At 41.6% G+C, this 17,160-nt stretch overlaps 1 protein-coding gene across 9 annotated transcripts; it reads left to right on the top strand.

Moving 5' to 3' along the window:
* The first annotated feature begins 1,046 nt into the window (after positions 1-1,046).
* Positions 1,047-16,771, top strand: LOC127385581 (SERTA domain-containing protein 2-like). 9 transcript variants are annotated; one of them, XM_051621448.1, is made up of 5 exons: positions 1,047-1,188; positions 3,146-3,244; positions 3,887-4,041; positions 4,255-4,373; positions 13,128-16,771. In XM_051621448.1, exon 5 carries the CDS (start codon positions 13,132-13,134, stop codon positions 13,975-13,977), a length of 846 nt encoding a protein of 281 aa, XP_051477408.1. In that variant the 5' UTR covers positions 1,047-1,188; positions 3,146-3,244; positions 3,887-4,041; positions 4,255-4,373; positions 13,128-13,131; the 3' UTR covers positions 13,978-16,771. The 9 variants fall into 9 exon arrangements, with proteins under 9 accessions (XP_051477408.1, XP_051477406.1, XP_051477410.1 ...); XM_051621446.1 differs by having other exon boundaries at positions 2,149-3,244; XM_051621447.1 differs by lacking the exon at positions 1,047-1,188 and adding an exon at positions 1,629-2,198.
* The last annotated feature ends 389 nt before the right edge of the window (positions 16,772-17,160 follow it).

Below are 17,160 nucleotides of genomic sequence, written 5' to 3'. Positions count from 1 at the left end.
CTGTCCTAGGAACCAATCTAAACCCATCTCCAAGGGCTGAGCAGCTTTTTTGGGACTCGTAGTAGGGTTTGACAAAGGCTCAAAAATCAATCCTTACAGGTACTTGCAACGTCAGATTTTGAAACTGGTTTGCACAAACACTCGTGCCAGTACAACTGGGTTACGCAAGTGCCCGCAGAAAGCAAACACAGGAGGTCTGAGCCTGGCCAAAACCACCTCATCTTTAAAGACAGAAAGAAAAAAGAAAAAAAAAAAGAGTATTTATGGAAGAATTGTGCAATGTTTGATGAAGCTGCTAGAGACGTGTGCGCCTTATTTCCCAACTGCCCTGGAAACGGCGGTTGTAGGAACACCGCGGGACGGAGGCCCTCGCGACTCTGCGCACTGAAATTTGGCAATTTCCGTCAGAGTTTAAGCCAAAAAAAAAAAAAAGAGGCGGGGGGGGGGCGCGGAGCGGGCCCGCAGGGCTCGGTCCAGGGGTGCCCGCTGTCAGTTTCGAGCCCTGCCGGCCCGGAGCCGGCCCGGCCACTGCCCCCCGGTGCGGGGCAGGACCGGGCCGGTCCCAGCACAGCCCCCCGGTGCCCCCGGTGCGGGGCAGGACCGGGCCGGTCCCCATTCGGTCCAGGGGCGGCGGCGCGTGCGCCCGCACCGCGTGCAGCCCCGTCCCTTTCCGCGCGCTCAGCTCCCCCCGCTCCCCCCTCCCCGCCCCGTCAGCCGCGCCGCGCGGGAGGGGCCGCCACCCGGAGCGCCTCGCCGGGAGAAGGGGGACTCGGCGGCGCCCGTCTTCCGATTGGGCGAGGCAGGAGCGCGGCCCCTCCCACCTTGGCTGTTCCTGCTTTCTCATTGGACGCTGCCGCGGGGCCAGTCGGAGCCCACCTCCCCCCCCTCCGGCTCAGCGGCCAGTGAGAAAATGGTTGCTGGGCAGGTTGAAAGGGCCGCTGGCCAATGGGGAGGCCGCCAGCTGGCGGGCGCGGTGAGCGCAGCGCCCCCCGCCCCCCCCCATCGCCGCCGTGGGTGCCGCGGGCGGAGGGGAGGGCGGAGCGGAGGGTGTCGGGGCCCGGCGGGGGTGGCGCTCGCCTCCGCCTCCTCCCGGTCGGAGTCCCAGCAGCGCTGAAGGGAGCCGGGCCGGCTGGCTAGGGAGAGGGCACGGCGGGCTGCGAAGGAACAGAGGCGTCCCTCCGCTCCCAGGTGAGGCGCCGGTCAGGATCGGGCCCAGCGGCGGCGCTGAGGGAGGCGCCGTGAGGGGGGGCAGGGGGCGGGAACCGGAGCCCCCCTCCTCCGCCAGCGTGGGGCTGGGAGCCCGGGGGCAGGGAGACGGTGCCGCGCGGGGGAAGGGCAGGAACGGCCGCGGAGGGAGGGCCGGGCAGGGCAGGGCGGCCGGGGCGGTGAGGAGCCCCCTCGGGGAGAGCGGGGGCCCCGCCAGGGGGGTGGGGGCAGGGCGGGGAGGCCGAGCCGGGGGAAAGCGGGGGCTCGGGGGGGACGGGGTGGCGGAGACAGGTGGGGAGTGATGGCGGCGGGGGGGGCCGAGCGGGCACGGCGGGCCTGGAGGAGTTGCGGCTGGGTCCCGGGGTGCGCGGGGAGCAGGGGGGGGGGGCGGGGAGCGGGGCCGGTGAGGCTGGCGGCGAGGAGCGGGGACTGCGGTGGAAGTTGTTAGCGCAGTTATAATTAGCTCGGCCGGGGTCTCTGGTAAGCTGGGGTGGAGGAAGGGGGAGGAGTGTAACTTTTCGCAGCTCGGGGAGTCCAAGGTTGTCTCTGGTTACTGCTGCCCGCTGCTGCGGGGGGAGGCGCGGGCGGCCGCCTGCAGGAAGCACCAGCTCGTCTCCTTCCACAAAGGCCAAATGGTGGCAGGCTCCCCTGGGCTGGGTTAGCACTTGTGCGCTCGCAGGAGCGGCTGCAGGGAGGGTGGCAGGGAGGAGGAGGAGGAGGAGGCTTTCTTTCCAGACCGCTGCCTCGGGAGAGTTGCGACTTGTGCGTTTGCTGCAGTTGCGTTTCTAATAGCAGGTTCTGTTTTGTCTCGATAAACGTGCATGTTAGTCTGAACTACGAGGTGGTGGGTAAGACGGGAGCAGCAAAAGCTTGGTCTCTTTTTATGCGTTTCGTAAATTCATCTCACTAATAGATGCGGTTAATAATTTTTGCCCCGGATAGGCCTGGAATTTTGCAATCTGTGTTGGAACAGTTCGTTTCCAAAAAAATAGGTAGGAGCCACGTGCAGTAGTTTTCTTCTTAGTTTTTGTTCCAGCTAAGGTTGCTTAGTTCAGGCAGCTAACTGCAGTGTGAAAAGTACCATGAACATTGAAATTAATGCTATAATGTCAAATTTCTAAAGTACCCATAAACAAGTACCAGGAAACTGCAAATGAAAAAAGTGAAAGAAAAAAATAATCTGCTGAACATATAATTTCTAGTGACTTACAGCTACCAGGTTTTCTTTGCCTTTGGTTTTTTTAACAATTTGTAAAAACTAAACCGGTAGTGCCTTACCTCTATACTTCTTCCTGACTCTTGTCCCAGTGAAATCATATAAAGGAAAAATCACGACCTTTACAGTTAATTTTTCAGGAGTCCTTTAAAGGATATAATAAAGGAATTAAATTTGATGACTTCTTAGACTTCAGCTCCTTCTAGCAGAAGGTTTTACTTCTAAAATACAATTAACAATACTAGTTTTTTATTAAATGCTTTTTGATTTTTTTAAACTAAGGTGCTGGAATCTAAAACTTTAAACATTTTAGTGTGCTTTTTTAGCTTTTATAGGACTCTTTAAATTCTTTAATGCTAAAAAGAGTTCACATTTTAGAACGTTTGTTCTTTTACATTCACTGTATAGAAAGTGCAATGAGTGTTACACCTTCCCCTGTGACCTAACATGTACTTTGTATTAAACCTCAGCAGTGACCTTTTGAAGTCCTGCTGTTTCCGAGCAAATAGATTATGAATCTTCATTTTTCTGCTTGGTTTTTGTTTTTTTTTGGTGTGGTGTTTTGTGGTTTTTTTTAATTTACAAATAGCATTGATCTCCTTATGGAGAAAGGAGTTGGATTCTAGAAGGAGGAGGGAGGTACTGATGTGTTTATTGGTGTGGGTTAGATTTGGCATTCTTAGGTCGCGGGCATTTTACTGCTGTTTTACTGCATCTTTACAGTTCCGAGATTCTGTAAACGGAGGAGCCCTTTGCTAGCATCAGGCTATGAGTTCCTATGTAAGATGAACTGTATTCGTTTACCTTTCCATCTGTCTAAATGTAAGACTGCCTTTCACTATGTATTATTTTAAGATTTGTAAAATAATGAATGAACGCTTGATCCTTGACCATGAAGGACTGTGTTTATCTGGCTAAGTTCTGATCCTTGCTCTTGTGGTAAATTTGTGGAGTAATTGGATTGCTGTAGTTGGGGGACAGGTGTCTGTGTGTACCTATGTATACTATACACACACAACATGTTAAGTACAATCCAGACAGTAGGCTGTTAACCTGTATAAGGACTTTAATTCTTGGAGTGAAAAAACTTTGATTCTTCAGGTGGAATCAAGACCTCAGGAGCATGGATCATGCAACTCATAGACTAATAGAATTCCCTCTATGCCAAGTCCATAGTTACCTATCACTTCAGCCTTTTCACATTTCCCAGAGTTTCCAGTGCCTCAATCTAATCCATTATTTAATCTGTGGCCTGTAGCCAAACTGCAGATGTTGCTTTATCAGGGTTTTGATGAAAATTATGCCACACATTTATATGCAATGATAGGACATCTAGCTAGCTGTTTTGTCATATTAGCTTTGAGTATGTGGAAAACAAGGAAAGCTAGGGAATTTAAAAAAAATCTAAGCCCTTTTGCAGCTTGTAAATGTTAGGGGATAATTCTGAAATGTACTTCTTTACAGTTCATGGTATTGTCTCTCCTGATACGTGATTTCTGAGATGATTACAACTGTAAATCGGTGTTCAGTAACCTGAAGAAGTATCAATGCAAGTTCTTATCCTAAAGCCTAACACTTAGAGGATCAGCGTTGTATTCTGTAGTATTCATTTATGAAAGGTAATTTTCATGTTTTATGTGTTCATAGGTGAAACTATTAGGTCTTTTTATTTCAGTGTATTAATGAATTTCAGTTTTCCTTATTCGGTTTAATTGTTTAAGGGGATTTGGTACAAATAGTTTAAAAAGTTGCATTGAATTGTGTGCTAAATAATTCTGGTTAAAAAAAATAGTAATGAAATACTCTGGTTTTGTTTTGTTTTTCCCCTTAAGTCACATCATCCTACCTCGGTGGATGGCTTGGTCTCTTGGGTAGTTCAAGACTCTTGATTGACCACACTTTATGCAAAATCTGGAATATTCTTGCCTGGACTCTCTTCTGTTTTCTAAGGGTAATTACTTGTATGTTTTTGTTAAATCATATCTTACGTTCCTAGTGCATGTTCTGATAATCTGCTGTAGATGCTATTTTTGTGAGCTAGAATGGTCAACTGAAAAATATCTTTTTTTAAAATTAGTATATAATACAAATTGAAGTTCTTTGATTTGAATATTCTGAGTTTGCATTATTTTTTTTTTTCTTTGTAATGAGGAAGTAATATGAAGTAACAAAGAATTTAGTGCCTTGGTAAGATCATTAAGGCCCCAGCCTTACAGCAAGTCTGCTGTTCAGCTGCTGAAGTTGATGCAGTTTCGGTAGTACCTGCCCTAGAACTTTGCACAGTGTTACAGTATTTTCTTGAGAGGAGAGGGCAGTCTGGATACTGGAGGAGCTGCTGTGTACTACTCTGTTAGAGAAAATATGAAATTATTTCTGATTTGGTTACTGAAAATTACTTACCTAAATATCCCATACAAAGAGTTGGAGTAAATGAATGATCCTCTATGAGGAAAAAGAGAGGTTTTTAAATCTTTATTTTGCTGCTTTTGCTGGTAGTGGTCGGAGTTTTCTGTTAAAGTATGCTGATTTGATATAGTTAATAAGCTGAAACTTTTGTTATTAATGGATCTTTATTTAGAGCACTGTAACCGTAAAATATGCCAGCATTATATAGCTGAATACATCCAGTATCTCTGTTTACTAGATTCTGTAAGGAAAACTGAGAACTGTTCAGTTGATTAGAACAAGCTGTGAAGAGGTATGGCATCATAATTGCCATTTTAATGATCATTTGTTTCGCCAGTGAGATACTTTGGTGGCACTGTAGAATCATAAAATCATTTAGGTTGGAAAAGACCTTTAAGATCATCAAGTCCAACCTTTAAACCATGGCCATTTAATTCTTGTTGTTTGAATGCCTTTCTGTTCTGACTTAATTACAATTTAGTTTTACTATGGAAGTTTCTAGATTTACTAACTAATTTGCTAACTAATACTGATCCTTAGTTTAAAATATTCCAGGCCCTTCTGTTAAAAAAAAAAAAAAATCCCCCCAAAATTTCTGGAAAAAAGCATGTTGTCATTAAAAATATATACCTGTGTGTTTTATTTGTAAATGTGAGGCTAAACACACAAGTGTAGAGGTGGAGAGGAAGGAGAATTGTGACACGGGTCTAGTTTGTTTTAAGGATGGAAGAGTTTTTCTCTGCTTAGCCCTGGTACTGCCTCAATATCTTTCCAAATTAGCCTCTTGTGATAGATATCAGCTACTGAGAATACAGCACAGATCCAGTTGTTTTAGCGTGTGGAAAGTACACATCCTGACACAGGAGTTTCACATCCAGAGTGAAATGTGCTCTGAAGCTTAGCTGCGGTGGTTTGTAAAACAGGGCACTGACCAGTGCTTTATGAAATAAAATAGGAGTAACAAACTTGGGAAGATGTCCTTTAAGCGCAGGAATTTTCCAGATCCCGTTAGACATAACATAAACAGCTTGTGTGGGGGGGGGATGTTCAAATTGACTTTTAGATGAAGGTAAAACCTACTCCTAAGTGCTTTGTGAACGTAATTTCAGGTCCTACAATATTAGTGTAGGATAGGTGTTTGTTTTCTAAATCCAAAAATAGTGATGTGACAGTGGGAAGGTTATGAATTCCAGATGAACTTTGTGCTAGACTCAGTCTTCCTCTTACTCCTTTCCTATTACTATTATATTACTATTCAGCCTACTTATATTTTCAAATGTAGGGAAAGGATGTTAGGTACATCCATAGGTGTGAGGGTTTTTTTCCTTTGTGGTTTTGTGGGTTCGTTGTGGGGCATGTTTTGTTTGTGAACAGTAACATACTTGGTTCTGTGTTCCAGCTGCTTTAATAGTATCAGATTTAGATGTTACTCAGGATTTGATGAGCCAAAAAATTAGCATTAGTTCTTCTTTTGAGCATCTATTTTCTGGTCATTTCTAACTCCTGTAAAGAAGTTGTTACATAGGAGTTTAGGTATGGGAGTAAGCTGGTAGGACTGCACTCCTCCCTGTATGCACACTTTTAGTCACTTGTGCCTTCTCCAGCAGTTACTCATCTTGGCTAAACTGGGGCAGGGCTGGGGGTGGGGAAGAAATGGACTTAAATACACTTTTGTGTCTTTTAAAGTGTCTTCAGGTCCAAATTACTTTTTTACTGAGATGATTTATAAGGTGTTTAATCACTTATATTAATCATTAAGGTTTCCTCACTACCCTTAATTTTTGCTGACAGCCAAGATGTGATGTGATGGGTATCTCCAACACTTGCTGAGGACACCAGATCATATGCACTGTTCTGTATAGTCTGACAGCTTACTGTGTTACATAAGTCGTGTTTAAATGTTCAGTGTTAAGTCCAGATGGGAGGAAAGGCTTTATACTGTCTGTTAACTGCATCTTCAGCCTTGCCTTTTTCTTTTGCAGCTTCTTAACGCGTGGAGTACTAGTTAAGAGTCAGTCCACCACTTAATTAAAACTATTAACAAAGTTGATGTTTTCTAAGCTAAAAATGTATGTCAGGGGAAAGTTTATCATTTAAATAGCATGTGGCATAAATAAAATAATTCTGGGAAATAACGATAGCTGTAGGGATGTTTGTCTTGCTCTGCACTTCCTGCAGAAAGATGTGTGCTAGTGAAGTGTGTGTCCATGGAAGAGGGGGGAGAGCAGGGAATCAGGCTGTCAGCCACTAACACAGGTTTGCAATCCAAAGGGACTTCTGTTTTTACTGTTACGTGGTTTCTACATTTAGGAGCCTAAGGAGACTTTGAAAGGGAATTAGCCAAATTACCATAGCAAGGTGTCTTTAATTTTGATTTTAATACATGAGCTGCATTACTGAAAACTAGACAGGTAGCTTTCACTCATGAGATGCCTGCACCTATTCAAGACTGGTATTTCTGTCATACAAGGAAAAGTAGTTTTTCAGTTTGAGACAATTTTAGGCTGAAAACTTCAGCTGTGCAGCTGTATGAAAAGGTTGAAGGAAGTCTAAGTTCAATGGTATCCTGGAAATGAAAGCCAGTGGGGACCACTATTAATGACATTTTGACCTGCGTAGTGCAGGCCAAGTACTTTCTTGATGATCTTGCTATTTAAACATATTCTATAATGGTAAATGAGTAACTCATGTGCAGTTGACTGTAATGCTTGTTTCGTGCATTAAAAGTTTGTGTGTTCAGACCATACTAACTGTCAGGTTGTGTTTTGTATACTCATGTTTTTTGAAGCTTTCTCAACTGAAAATTAAAGCTGTATGCAGTTCTAAGTTCTAAACATTGTTTAACTTGCCTTTAAAACATTTTTTGGAAGGTGAGGAAGAGGAAATTAAGTAGTAGTTTGCCCAGATAGAAATAATTGGTGGTTTTCACAAGCAGCATTCTTTGTGACTGCTTCCAGCTGTACTTCCTAACCATGTGTCAGTGGCAGCTGCACTATCAGACCCTGTGACAGATGGAGCTGTGTTTTTCCTCTGAAATGGTGGCGTGAGTCCTATATTGTCCACAACACATTGCAATGTGAAATTTTCCTGGTAGCCTGGAATGTTTCTTCTGAGTAGCTGCATGCTCTGGCCAGGCCTGTTTGTTTGGTATTCTGTGTGGATTTGCCAGCCAGGGACGTGATATTCCCTCCAAGTTTTTTCAAACTGTGGTACGGTGTAGGATTACAGTGCATGGATGCTTCTTGCTATCTTAGCAGGGAGGAGTTTCTATGAAATGTCCTCCGTGGATCTGGAAGGGACTAAGGAACATGCTTTCAGGCAGAATTTCTACATACAAACTCCTTTGTAGTTCAGTGACATGGATGGGGGAGTTTGGCACTCCTAAACATTGAGTTCACTTTGCTTCCTTTTCTCCATATCTGCAAAATAATTTTAATTAGAAAAGCATTCTTCTGTAAATGGCCTGTGGCTCAGTTCGCATTACTATGATGAGAGAATATGAGACAACACCAGGAAAAAATTCTGGAGTTGTGGTGTTCTTCATTGTTCTTGTTTGTTTTGGTTTTTTTTGTGACAAAAGATTCCAAAATAGAATATCTGAACTAAAAAAAAAAAAAAAATCGGTTGTTGGACTTTCCTTAAAGAGAAGAGTGACTTACAGCTTACCTCTTTTGTTATTAAGCAGGTATGTATGGACCTCAGGTTTGAAGTTGGCATAAACTTTTATTTTTGTTCAGATTGTTTACTTACAAATTACAGAGCTATCAGATTGGCACATTCCAAAACCCTATTACTTGATCCAGTGTTTTTGAGATCTGATTAGGTTCCTGGAATTAGGCAGGAGTAAGGAGAGTGCAGTTTCTAGGCACTCTTTGTGCCCGACTTGTGCTTCTTTAACTGTGCAGCAGTCACTCAGCAACACAGGGTTGTGTGGGCATGGTAGCCCGGATTTTTGTGTGGACTTCTGTTTGCTTTCCTTAGTATCAAACACTGAAGTGGGGTGAGCACTGCATAATTAAATGCTGCGATCTACGTCTTATATTGCAAAGATATGCTGTCAAAAGAGAGCATTTGACTGGTTTGTGAACGTTGGGTTTGGGATGTATGTGTGAATGTGCAATGCTACAAAAGGACAAGTTACTTGGAAAACATGGAATAGTTTAAGGATATGACCCTGTCAGAAATTCTTATGCTAGAAAATAAAGAAAAAGGCCTGATAAAATGTAGATTAGCTGGTAACAAAGGGGCTTTGTATCTTTTGTAGGTCAGCAGCTGAGTGTGTTTGACAAGAACTGAAATTTAAAGTCTCCTGTAGCAACCATGACACTAGTCATTTTGAAATCCTCTCTACCAGTAGTACTTGGCTTTTCATTAGGCTTTTCCAAATTTTTTTATGTAATCTGTGAGTCATCTAGCTTCTGGAGGGAGACTTACAGATCCTTGCAATTAGTAAAAAATCATACGAAGCAGGCAAAATTTCTAAAACATAAGATAGGAGTGTCTTTGTGTGTTGAAAAGAAAAAAAAATCTTTGACATCTAGAGAGTGGGGAGTCTGTTAAGTAGAAACATTTGAAGTTGGAGCTAATAATGTTTCTTGCACTTTGTTTTTGCAGTCCAAACTGCTGTCATGCTCAAGCTTTGATACTTATTTCTAGAATATTCTGCAAGAAATTTTATGAAGGAAACTTGAGAAATGAAAAGGAGGGTGTCTGCATGTGTGAGCATTAAATAGTTAGTCTAATTAGGCAACTGTATGAATTGAAAAGTTAATTTCCTTAAGTTGTTTTTGTGAAATTATGTATCCTCACATAGGATAGTTTGCTTGCTCTTTACGCTTTCTTTCAGAATTTAGAAACTAGCTCATTTTTGAGATACTGGAAATTTTCATTATTTATGTAATTCATATATAGGTTAATCTAGTCTTTCCTGTGTGCCTAACAATGTGTTCATATATATTTTGAAATCTATTAAAAGCCATGAATTGTCAAAATCAACTATTTGAATATACAAAATGTCAGAATTACTATTTCCTGTCTGCTGTCTGCCACATCCGTGACAATGGTCTTCATTTCATTTGCTTGAGAGTGTGAATTTAGGTCTGCTTCAATTAGTGGAGAGAAAAAAGAAGAAAAAAACTAGTGTGCAGTATTTGGGAAGGATGGTGCTTAGGGAACAAGTAGCTGTTTTAATGTATATTTTTATTCTTTATACTAATGGTATAGGGTAATGTTATAGGTAGCACACAACATGCAAATACCACTTAAAATGGAGTGTTAATAATTTTATTATGTGTTTCCACTGACTTGCAGACACTAATTGGCTTCATGATATGTTATGAGCTAGCATATTTAGCAACAGTTTTACTGTGAAGTCATGCATAGTTGTGATTTTCTGTAGATTGTCTAAAATGTCCAGTTGCTGATAGTGTTGTCAGTAGTTTGACTGGGGATGCCCGACGTGCTCACACGCACACAAAACACTTTCTATTATTTGGGGCTTGAACTTTGTATCAAGATTTCTTCTGGTTTTGTTTGCATTTGAGTGCCCAGTACTGTCTGACTCTGCTCTAAATGGGGGGCTGGAAGGGTGGAGTGTTAAATAGGTGAATAGGCACGTCAGATCCAGACACCTTATGTTTTTTTAAAGAGATTCAGCTGGTTCTGTTGCAGCTCAGCAGAAAACTTTGGAGTAAAGCAGATTTCCAAAGTTAAAAAATTGCAGCACTGGTAAAATTAGTAGTAATTAAAGGTTTTTGTTATTGTTTTAATAGTGAATTTGCTTGTAATCTGAACTATAGGACAAACTACTACCTGTTATGTAATAATGCATTCTTATGACAAATTTAATTTAATTCAGATATGGTCCTACAAAAAAAAAGTGGGTATGATTGAGAAGTCTTAAACCTGCGCTCCACTAGCAAGAGGGATGGGATACCATCCAGAGGTACCTGGACAAGCTAGAGAAGTGGGCCCAGGTGAACCTCATGAGGTTAAACAAGGCCAAGTGCAGGGTCCTGCACCTGGGCCAAGGTAACCCAAGATATGAATACAGGCTGGGGGAGGTCACACTTGAGAGCAGCCCTGTGGAAAAGGACCTGGGGGTACTAGTGGATCAAAAGCTGGACGTGAGCCACCAATGTGCAGCTGCAGTCCAGAAGGCCAACTCCATCCTGGGCTGTATCAAAAGAAGTGTGGCCAGCATATCAAGAGAGGTGATTCTGCCCCTCTAGTCTGCCCTAGACCTCACCTAGAATACTGCGTCCAGCTCTGGTGCACCCAGCACAAGAGATATGTGGACCTGTTGGAATGTGTCCAGAGGAGGGCCACGAAGATGATCCAAAGGCTGGAGCACCTCTCTTATGAGGACAGGCTGAGGGAGGGGAGTTAGAGTTGTTCAGCCTGAAGAAGAGAAGGCTTTGTGGGGACCTCATAGTGGCCTTCCAGTACCTGAGGGGGCCTACGGAAAAGCTGGGGAGGGACTTTTTACAGGGGCTTACAGTGAGAGGACAAGGGGTAATGGTTGTAAACTGAGAGAAGAAAAATTTAGGTTAGAGATCAGGCAGAAGTTCTTCATTGTAAGGGTGGTGAGACACTGGAACAGGCTGCCCAGAGATGTTGTGGGGGCTCCATCCCTGGAGGTGTTAAAGGGCAGGTTGGATGGGGCTCTGAGCAGCCTGTTCTAGTGGGAGGTGTCCCTGCCTATGCAGGGGAGTTGGAACTCGATGATCTTCAAGGTCCCTTCCAACTCCAAACATTCTGTGATTCTGTGAAGTTTGTTTTTTCCTGTGTCTTACTGAGGCATATGCACTGCTTGCTTACTTTCTCTTCTTCCAGAGGAGCAGAGTTCTCCAACAGTCTTGTCTAAGCAGATTGATGTAGCCATGGAGCCCTCCAGTGCTTCCTGCAAATCTGGAGAAATCCTAAAAGTAAAGGAGGCTTTATCCTGCTGCCATCTCCTTGTCCCCAAAAGTCTAGCAGCTGGCAGCTGCAGTAATCAGCTGAGCTATTGCTGGCAGTATCCAGTGCTCACATGAAAAGGAAGCTGGGAGGCCCTCTGCAGCGTGCAGGGTCTGGGTCATTGTCTATGAAGGATCTGCCCTTAATTTGCCAGTGGGTGTTTAAATTGTGATTGCTTATTTTTTTTAATTGTTTGGGAGTAAGGTGCATGTGTTCCATGGGCATATCAAGATGTATGTGATCAGTGTTTTACCAGTGTTTTCCTTCTTTTTTTGTTTATACAAGTAATTGCATAGTGCTTTTTGTCCCTAATAGAACACTTTATGTTGTGACTGCTAATTGCAAGGTATCCAAGCTTGTATTTGTTTGGGTCACTTGTATGTCAGGTGTGTGTGCATGCAGGTTTTTTTTGTACCACAGTGTTCTAGACCTACCATATGTCAGTGCAAAAGCACACAAAGCAAGCTAGAAGCAGCTTTATTTTCTCTTAGCTATTTACCAAAATTGGTCACTTTTACAATGCCATCTGATAGCACATCCAGCAGGAGGCTTAGTGTTAAATCAGTAGCAGGTTGTGAACCAGCAGCCATGAGCACCTATCATCACATCTTCCACTGTTTAGGTAGACTACTAAGCTATGGAATGGATATAAGGATCCCATGGGAGGCCCTGTTGTTGGTCTTGCTATGTGGTTCAACTTAGCAAAACAACTTTAAATCACCAAAGAAGAGAGAGAGAAATGAGTTCTATTGAGAATTCTCAAGAGACACTGAGCAAGACATTATGAATACCTTAATGGGATAAAATTGGTTGTTGAAACTAGCTTTAAAATCTTACCTACTGTATCTAGTTATGAATGTTAATATGAAAATATTGAAATATTCTGTAGAATCATAATCCTTAATATAAGCATGTATTTTAGTTCATGTGGACATTCAGCTATTTCTCATTACGTTTTGTATGCTATATAATTTAAATGGGCAAGAGCCTAAAAAGCTGTCCTGTTAGGGATTTTAAGTAATTTAATTAATATTCCATAGTGGAGTTTAAAGTAAATCTTAAAACCAAAACGTAGAAGTATATAGCTTCTTTTAAAAGTTACTATATTTCTTTCATGATTTCTGCTAAAATAATAAAACAAAATGTTGTGAAACAATAATGTGCACCTTATCAATGAAAGTGGTATCTTGTGTAAGATTTTTACTGTCCTTCAGTGTTCTGTGGCGTTAGAATCTAAGTGAGCCAACACATTGTGTGCTACAGACTTTTCAAAAGTGTCTGTTGACATCTTGCAGAAGCAGCAATAGTCTTGCCCGAAGTTAATTCAGAATTTCTCTTTCAGGTTCATGTTGGGGAGAGGTCTAAAACGCAAGCTGAGTGACTATGAGGAGAACATGGCTGGTCTCTCGAGTGCCTTTGATTCCAGTCGAAGTCTGTCATACCCACTCAAGAGGCAGCTGGTGCTTAATATGTGCCTCACCAAGTTACAGACCTACAAAATGCTGGTGGAACCGAACTTGCACCGCTCTGTCCTCATAGCCAACACAGTGCGGCAAATTCAGGAGGAAATGAGACAAGAGAGTAATCAGCAGCCAATTAATGTCTGCCCTGGCATTACTCCTAGTTCTCACAGCTACATGGAGTCATCTGGGATTTCTCTTCAGTTGCCTTCAGGTATTAGTCAGCAAGAGTCTAACTGTTGCGATTTGCGGTCTGTAGAAGACCCAATTGAGAATAGCCTGCTGATAGTTTCAGATGATGATATGTCGTCTGCTATTTCATCTATCCTGAAGGATTTAGACTTTGTAGAAGATATAAGCCCGCCTACTTGTCTGGTTCCTACTGGAGATGACCAGCCAAAGTTTCCAGAAAATACCGGTCTAAAACTAGAAGATGATAGACAGGATTTGAAGGGAGCTGAATATGTGTTTGGTTCCTTTGAGATTTCAAATTCAACTAGTTACTTGAAGGATTTGGCAATAGATGACATTTTTGAAGATATTGACACTTCAATGTATGATTCAGACTTCTGTTGCCCTCCACTCATGCCGCCCAGACCACCATCTCTTGCTGCAGAAGAACCGTTGAAAACCTTCCCATCTTGTAATACTTCTTCAGCAAGCAACATTCAGATATGTAGAGCAGATCTGAGTGAGTTGGACCACATCATGGAAATTCTTGTCGGATCCTGATCCCTGTTTTACCCAAAGATACTTTTTAACTGCCACTTCCATTTGGTTTCAGGATAAAAGCCACTGGAAGAGTTGTAAAAAATCCTTCAGAACAAACTAAAAATAATTTGTCTATAGTTGGATTTTCTAAGTGATTCCAAAACTTATAACCAAAAAAGTGGCAGATTTTTTTTTTAAAAAAAGAATTATTTATTTATAAGAACTGTGCAATCATCTTTTTCCTTCCAGGGTGTATGTGGAACAATAAGGCACATACCCTTATCACCCCTCATGCCTCTTTCAATAAACTTTTTTATGTGCAATTTTTAATTTGTCAGAAGAATTTACATGCGAAACAATTTTCATATGAGATGATCTTTTACAAAGCCTCCACTTTATTTTTAATATCAGAGACTGTGCCAAGTTGGCATACGTCAAGTTGCATAGTTAGATTGCATGGGCTGCAGGCGCATTGCTAGAGATGGGTATATTTTAAAAATGAGACACGCTTTCTTTTGGTCCGAAAAGCAGATCAAGACACTTGTCAACAGAGTCTCTTGCATTTTCTAAAGCGTTCAGAACTATTTATTTTTGTAAATTTTATAGTCTTTCTACATTTTACTACGTTATTTCATCATAGTTCAAATATAATGGACTCCTAGTTGGATGTGTTTAGCACTACCTCTGAGCTGAAATGCTTTAACTCTTTCCAGTGCTTCATCTAAGACTGCAGATCTTTGTGTTTTATTTTATTTTTGCTGGGGGAAAGTACTTCTAACTCATCAGGCTGATCCTTTGACAGTGACCTAGCTGATTTGTGAAATCAAGGGTATTCGATGTTTAAAAACTTTGAAGTATTTACAAATGTAATTTATATGTAGATTGTGCAATTTAACATTTTTCTGTCAGTATTATGTGCTTAGATTTTGAATAATCTTGGCGTTCTTTAAATTAAAACTTACTATGTACAGGTAGCTTTTAAATCTGTTTTGGAAAACACTGTCCTTCAACCCTGCTTTCACTACAAAGTTTAAGATTATTTTTATGTGCAATATTATTTAAAAAGATACACATTTGTATACCTGGTGTTGTAGAAAGAAAAGCTTCAAACTTAAAACTTCTAGCACCTTGGGAGGATACTCAAGAGAATCAACATGTCTGTATCCTTTAAGCAACAAAGTTGAGAATACTTCTTACTACATCAGTGCTTTCTGCTTTGGATACTCCTGAAGTGCTCATTGATGGGTGGTGAGTCAGTGCAGATGACTCAGCCATCCTGCAGCTGTGTCCCCAAGAGCTCAGGGCTCTGGCGCCTGCGTGGGCTTTGAAGCATCGTGGTGGTGGTTGCTGCTGCTGTCGGTGCTGCAGATTGTACTGGGCAAGGAGGGAGGGGTGCGTATGAATGGCAGGTGTGTATATAAGTATATATAAAATGCACTCATTAATTGAAAATGAGGTTTGCAGTGAGAACTATTTTTCCATGAGACAGTTTGGATACTGTGTTCCAGCTTGAACGGGATTTTTTTTTTATTGATAATTGCTATTGTCTTCTGAGCTACACACTTGCACATTAGGACTTTCGGGGTTTTTTTGTTATTTTTTAATGATAAAAATTTTGCTTTGTTCTTGAAAGCTGCAGCACCTGTCTTGTAAGAAAACTTGCAGTTGTAAAAGCTTTGCTTTGGTTTGTTGGGTTTTTGGGGTTTGTTTTTGTTTGGTTTTGTTTTTTCTTTTGCTGTTGTTCTGCTGAGACTTTTTATGATTGGGGCATCGGCAGAGGAGAAAAAAATGTTGCCTGTGTGTTGCATCTCACAGAAGTTGAAATCCTGGCCATATTGTGAAGGGGCCAGGGTGTCACCTACTATTTCTAGTCTTAACTGATGCTGTGGCTCGCCCGCCTTGTGATCTCCATTGTGGTTGACAGTTATCTGCCAATACGAGTTGATATCCCAAACCAGTGGAGAACCAGTTCAGGTCACATCCTCGCAGCCATCTGGGTTGTTTAGCAACCGAAGGGTATAAATGTATTTATATGCATATAATGTATTGATTCTAATATAAAACTTCTGATCTAAAGTATTTTGAATTGCTGGATAAAGGGATTTGTTTGAAGAGTGTATAAATAGTTCTTGAAGAGGTACAGCTTCAGAATGTACACAGATTGTGCATTGTGTATAGACTACTCTGGCTTTTCCTCAGCCTCTACTTTTGTATTAAAAATACAACTGAGTAAATCCTTGAAATATTAAGGGCCTTCTGCACTGTGATGAAGCAGAGTTGTGGTTAAAACTGACTTTAAATTCAGTGATGAGGAATCAAATGAAAAGACTGCATCTAATTTCTTTTTGCATTTGAAAATATGGAATGTTACTATGCAGTAAAGATATTTTGGTATGAAAATTGTATCATGTAGCAAATAGTCAACACACAATAAAGCCACTTATTACCTTGCAGCCCCTACAGAAATGTAAGAGAAGACAACATGCTTTTCAGCATTTACATCTTCAAGTTTTTTGTATACTTCAGAAATAGATGAAATTGCTGGTAGATGTTTTGTCAACAATTCAAAATGCAATTTTTGTTCAAGTGCTTGCTGCAAAGCTCTAATTGGTTGCTTGCATCACAGTGCCAAGACCATAAGCTGGTATGTAATGCAGTTTGGTTATGTACGGAATTATGTGCAAAGGGAAGTTTAATTTTTAAATATGCACAAACTAATTTTAAAATCCTTCCATGTAAAATGAAGTTAGAGGCTAGTTGTGGTGGACCTATTTATTGTATGTTTGGAAATAAAAGCCACAGTTTTGCAGTTTAACCATTTATATTTTGAAGCCTTCAGTCTTTGACTGTTTTAAAAACAAAAAAAAAAGCCTTGGTTCCTTGGCACCCCTCATTTGCTCATTTACTCACAAAGATGTAACATTTTCCCTATGTGATTGCTTTTATACATTTTTTTTCTTTTTTTGTGTTTTGTTGTTGTTTGGGGTTTTTTTGTTGGGGTGGGTTTTTGTGTGTGTGTGGTGGTGCTTTGTGTGGGTTTGTTTGTTTATTTGTTTGGGTTTTTTTGTTTTTATTATTATTTCTTTGTTTTTTCCTTCCTTTCTCCCCAGAAGCACTGAATGCCTTAGGTGGCTTCACATGCCCTGTCCCTGCAGAACAAGGGGGATGGCCCACAGGACATTTTTACAGCTGGTGGGTGGGGGG

The sequence above is a fragment of the Apus apus genome, chromosome 5 (assembly GCF_020740795.1).
Source record: "Apus apus isolate bApuApu2 chromosome 5, bApuApu2.pri.cur, whole genome shotgun sequence".
Taxonomy (NCBI): domain Eukaryota; kingdom Metazoa; phylum Chordata; class Aves; order Apodiformes; family Apodidae; genus Apus; species Apus apus.
Note: the sequence above shows the minus strand (reverse complement) of the source record. Positions and strands in the feature narration are given on the sequence as shown.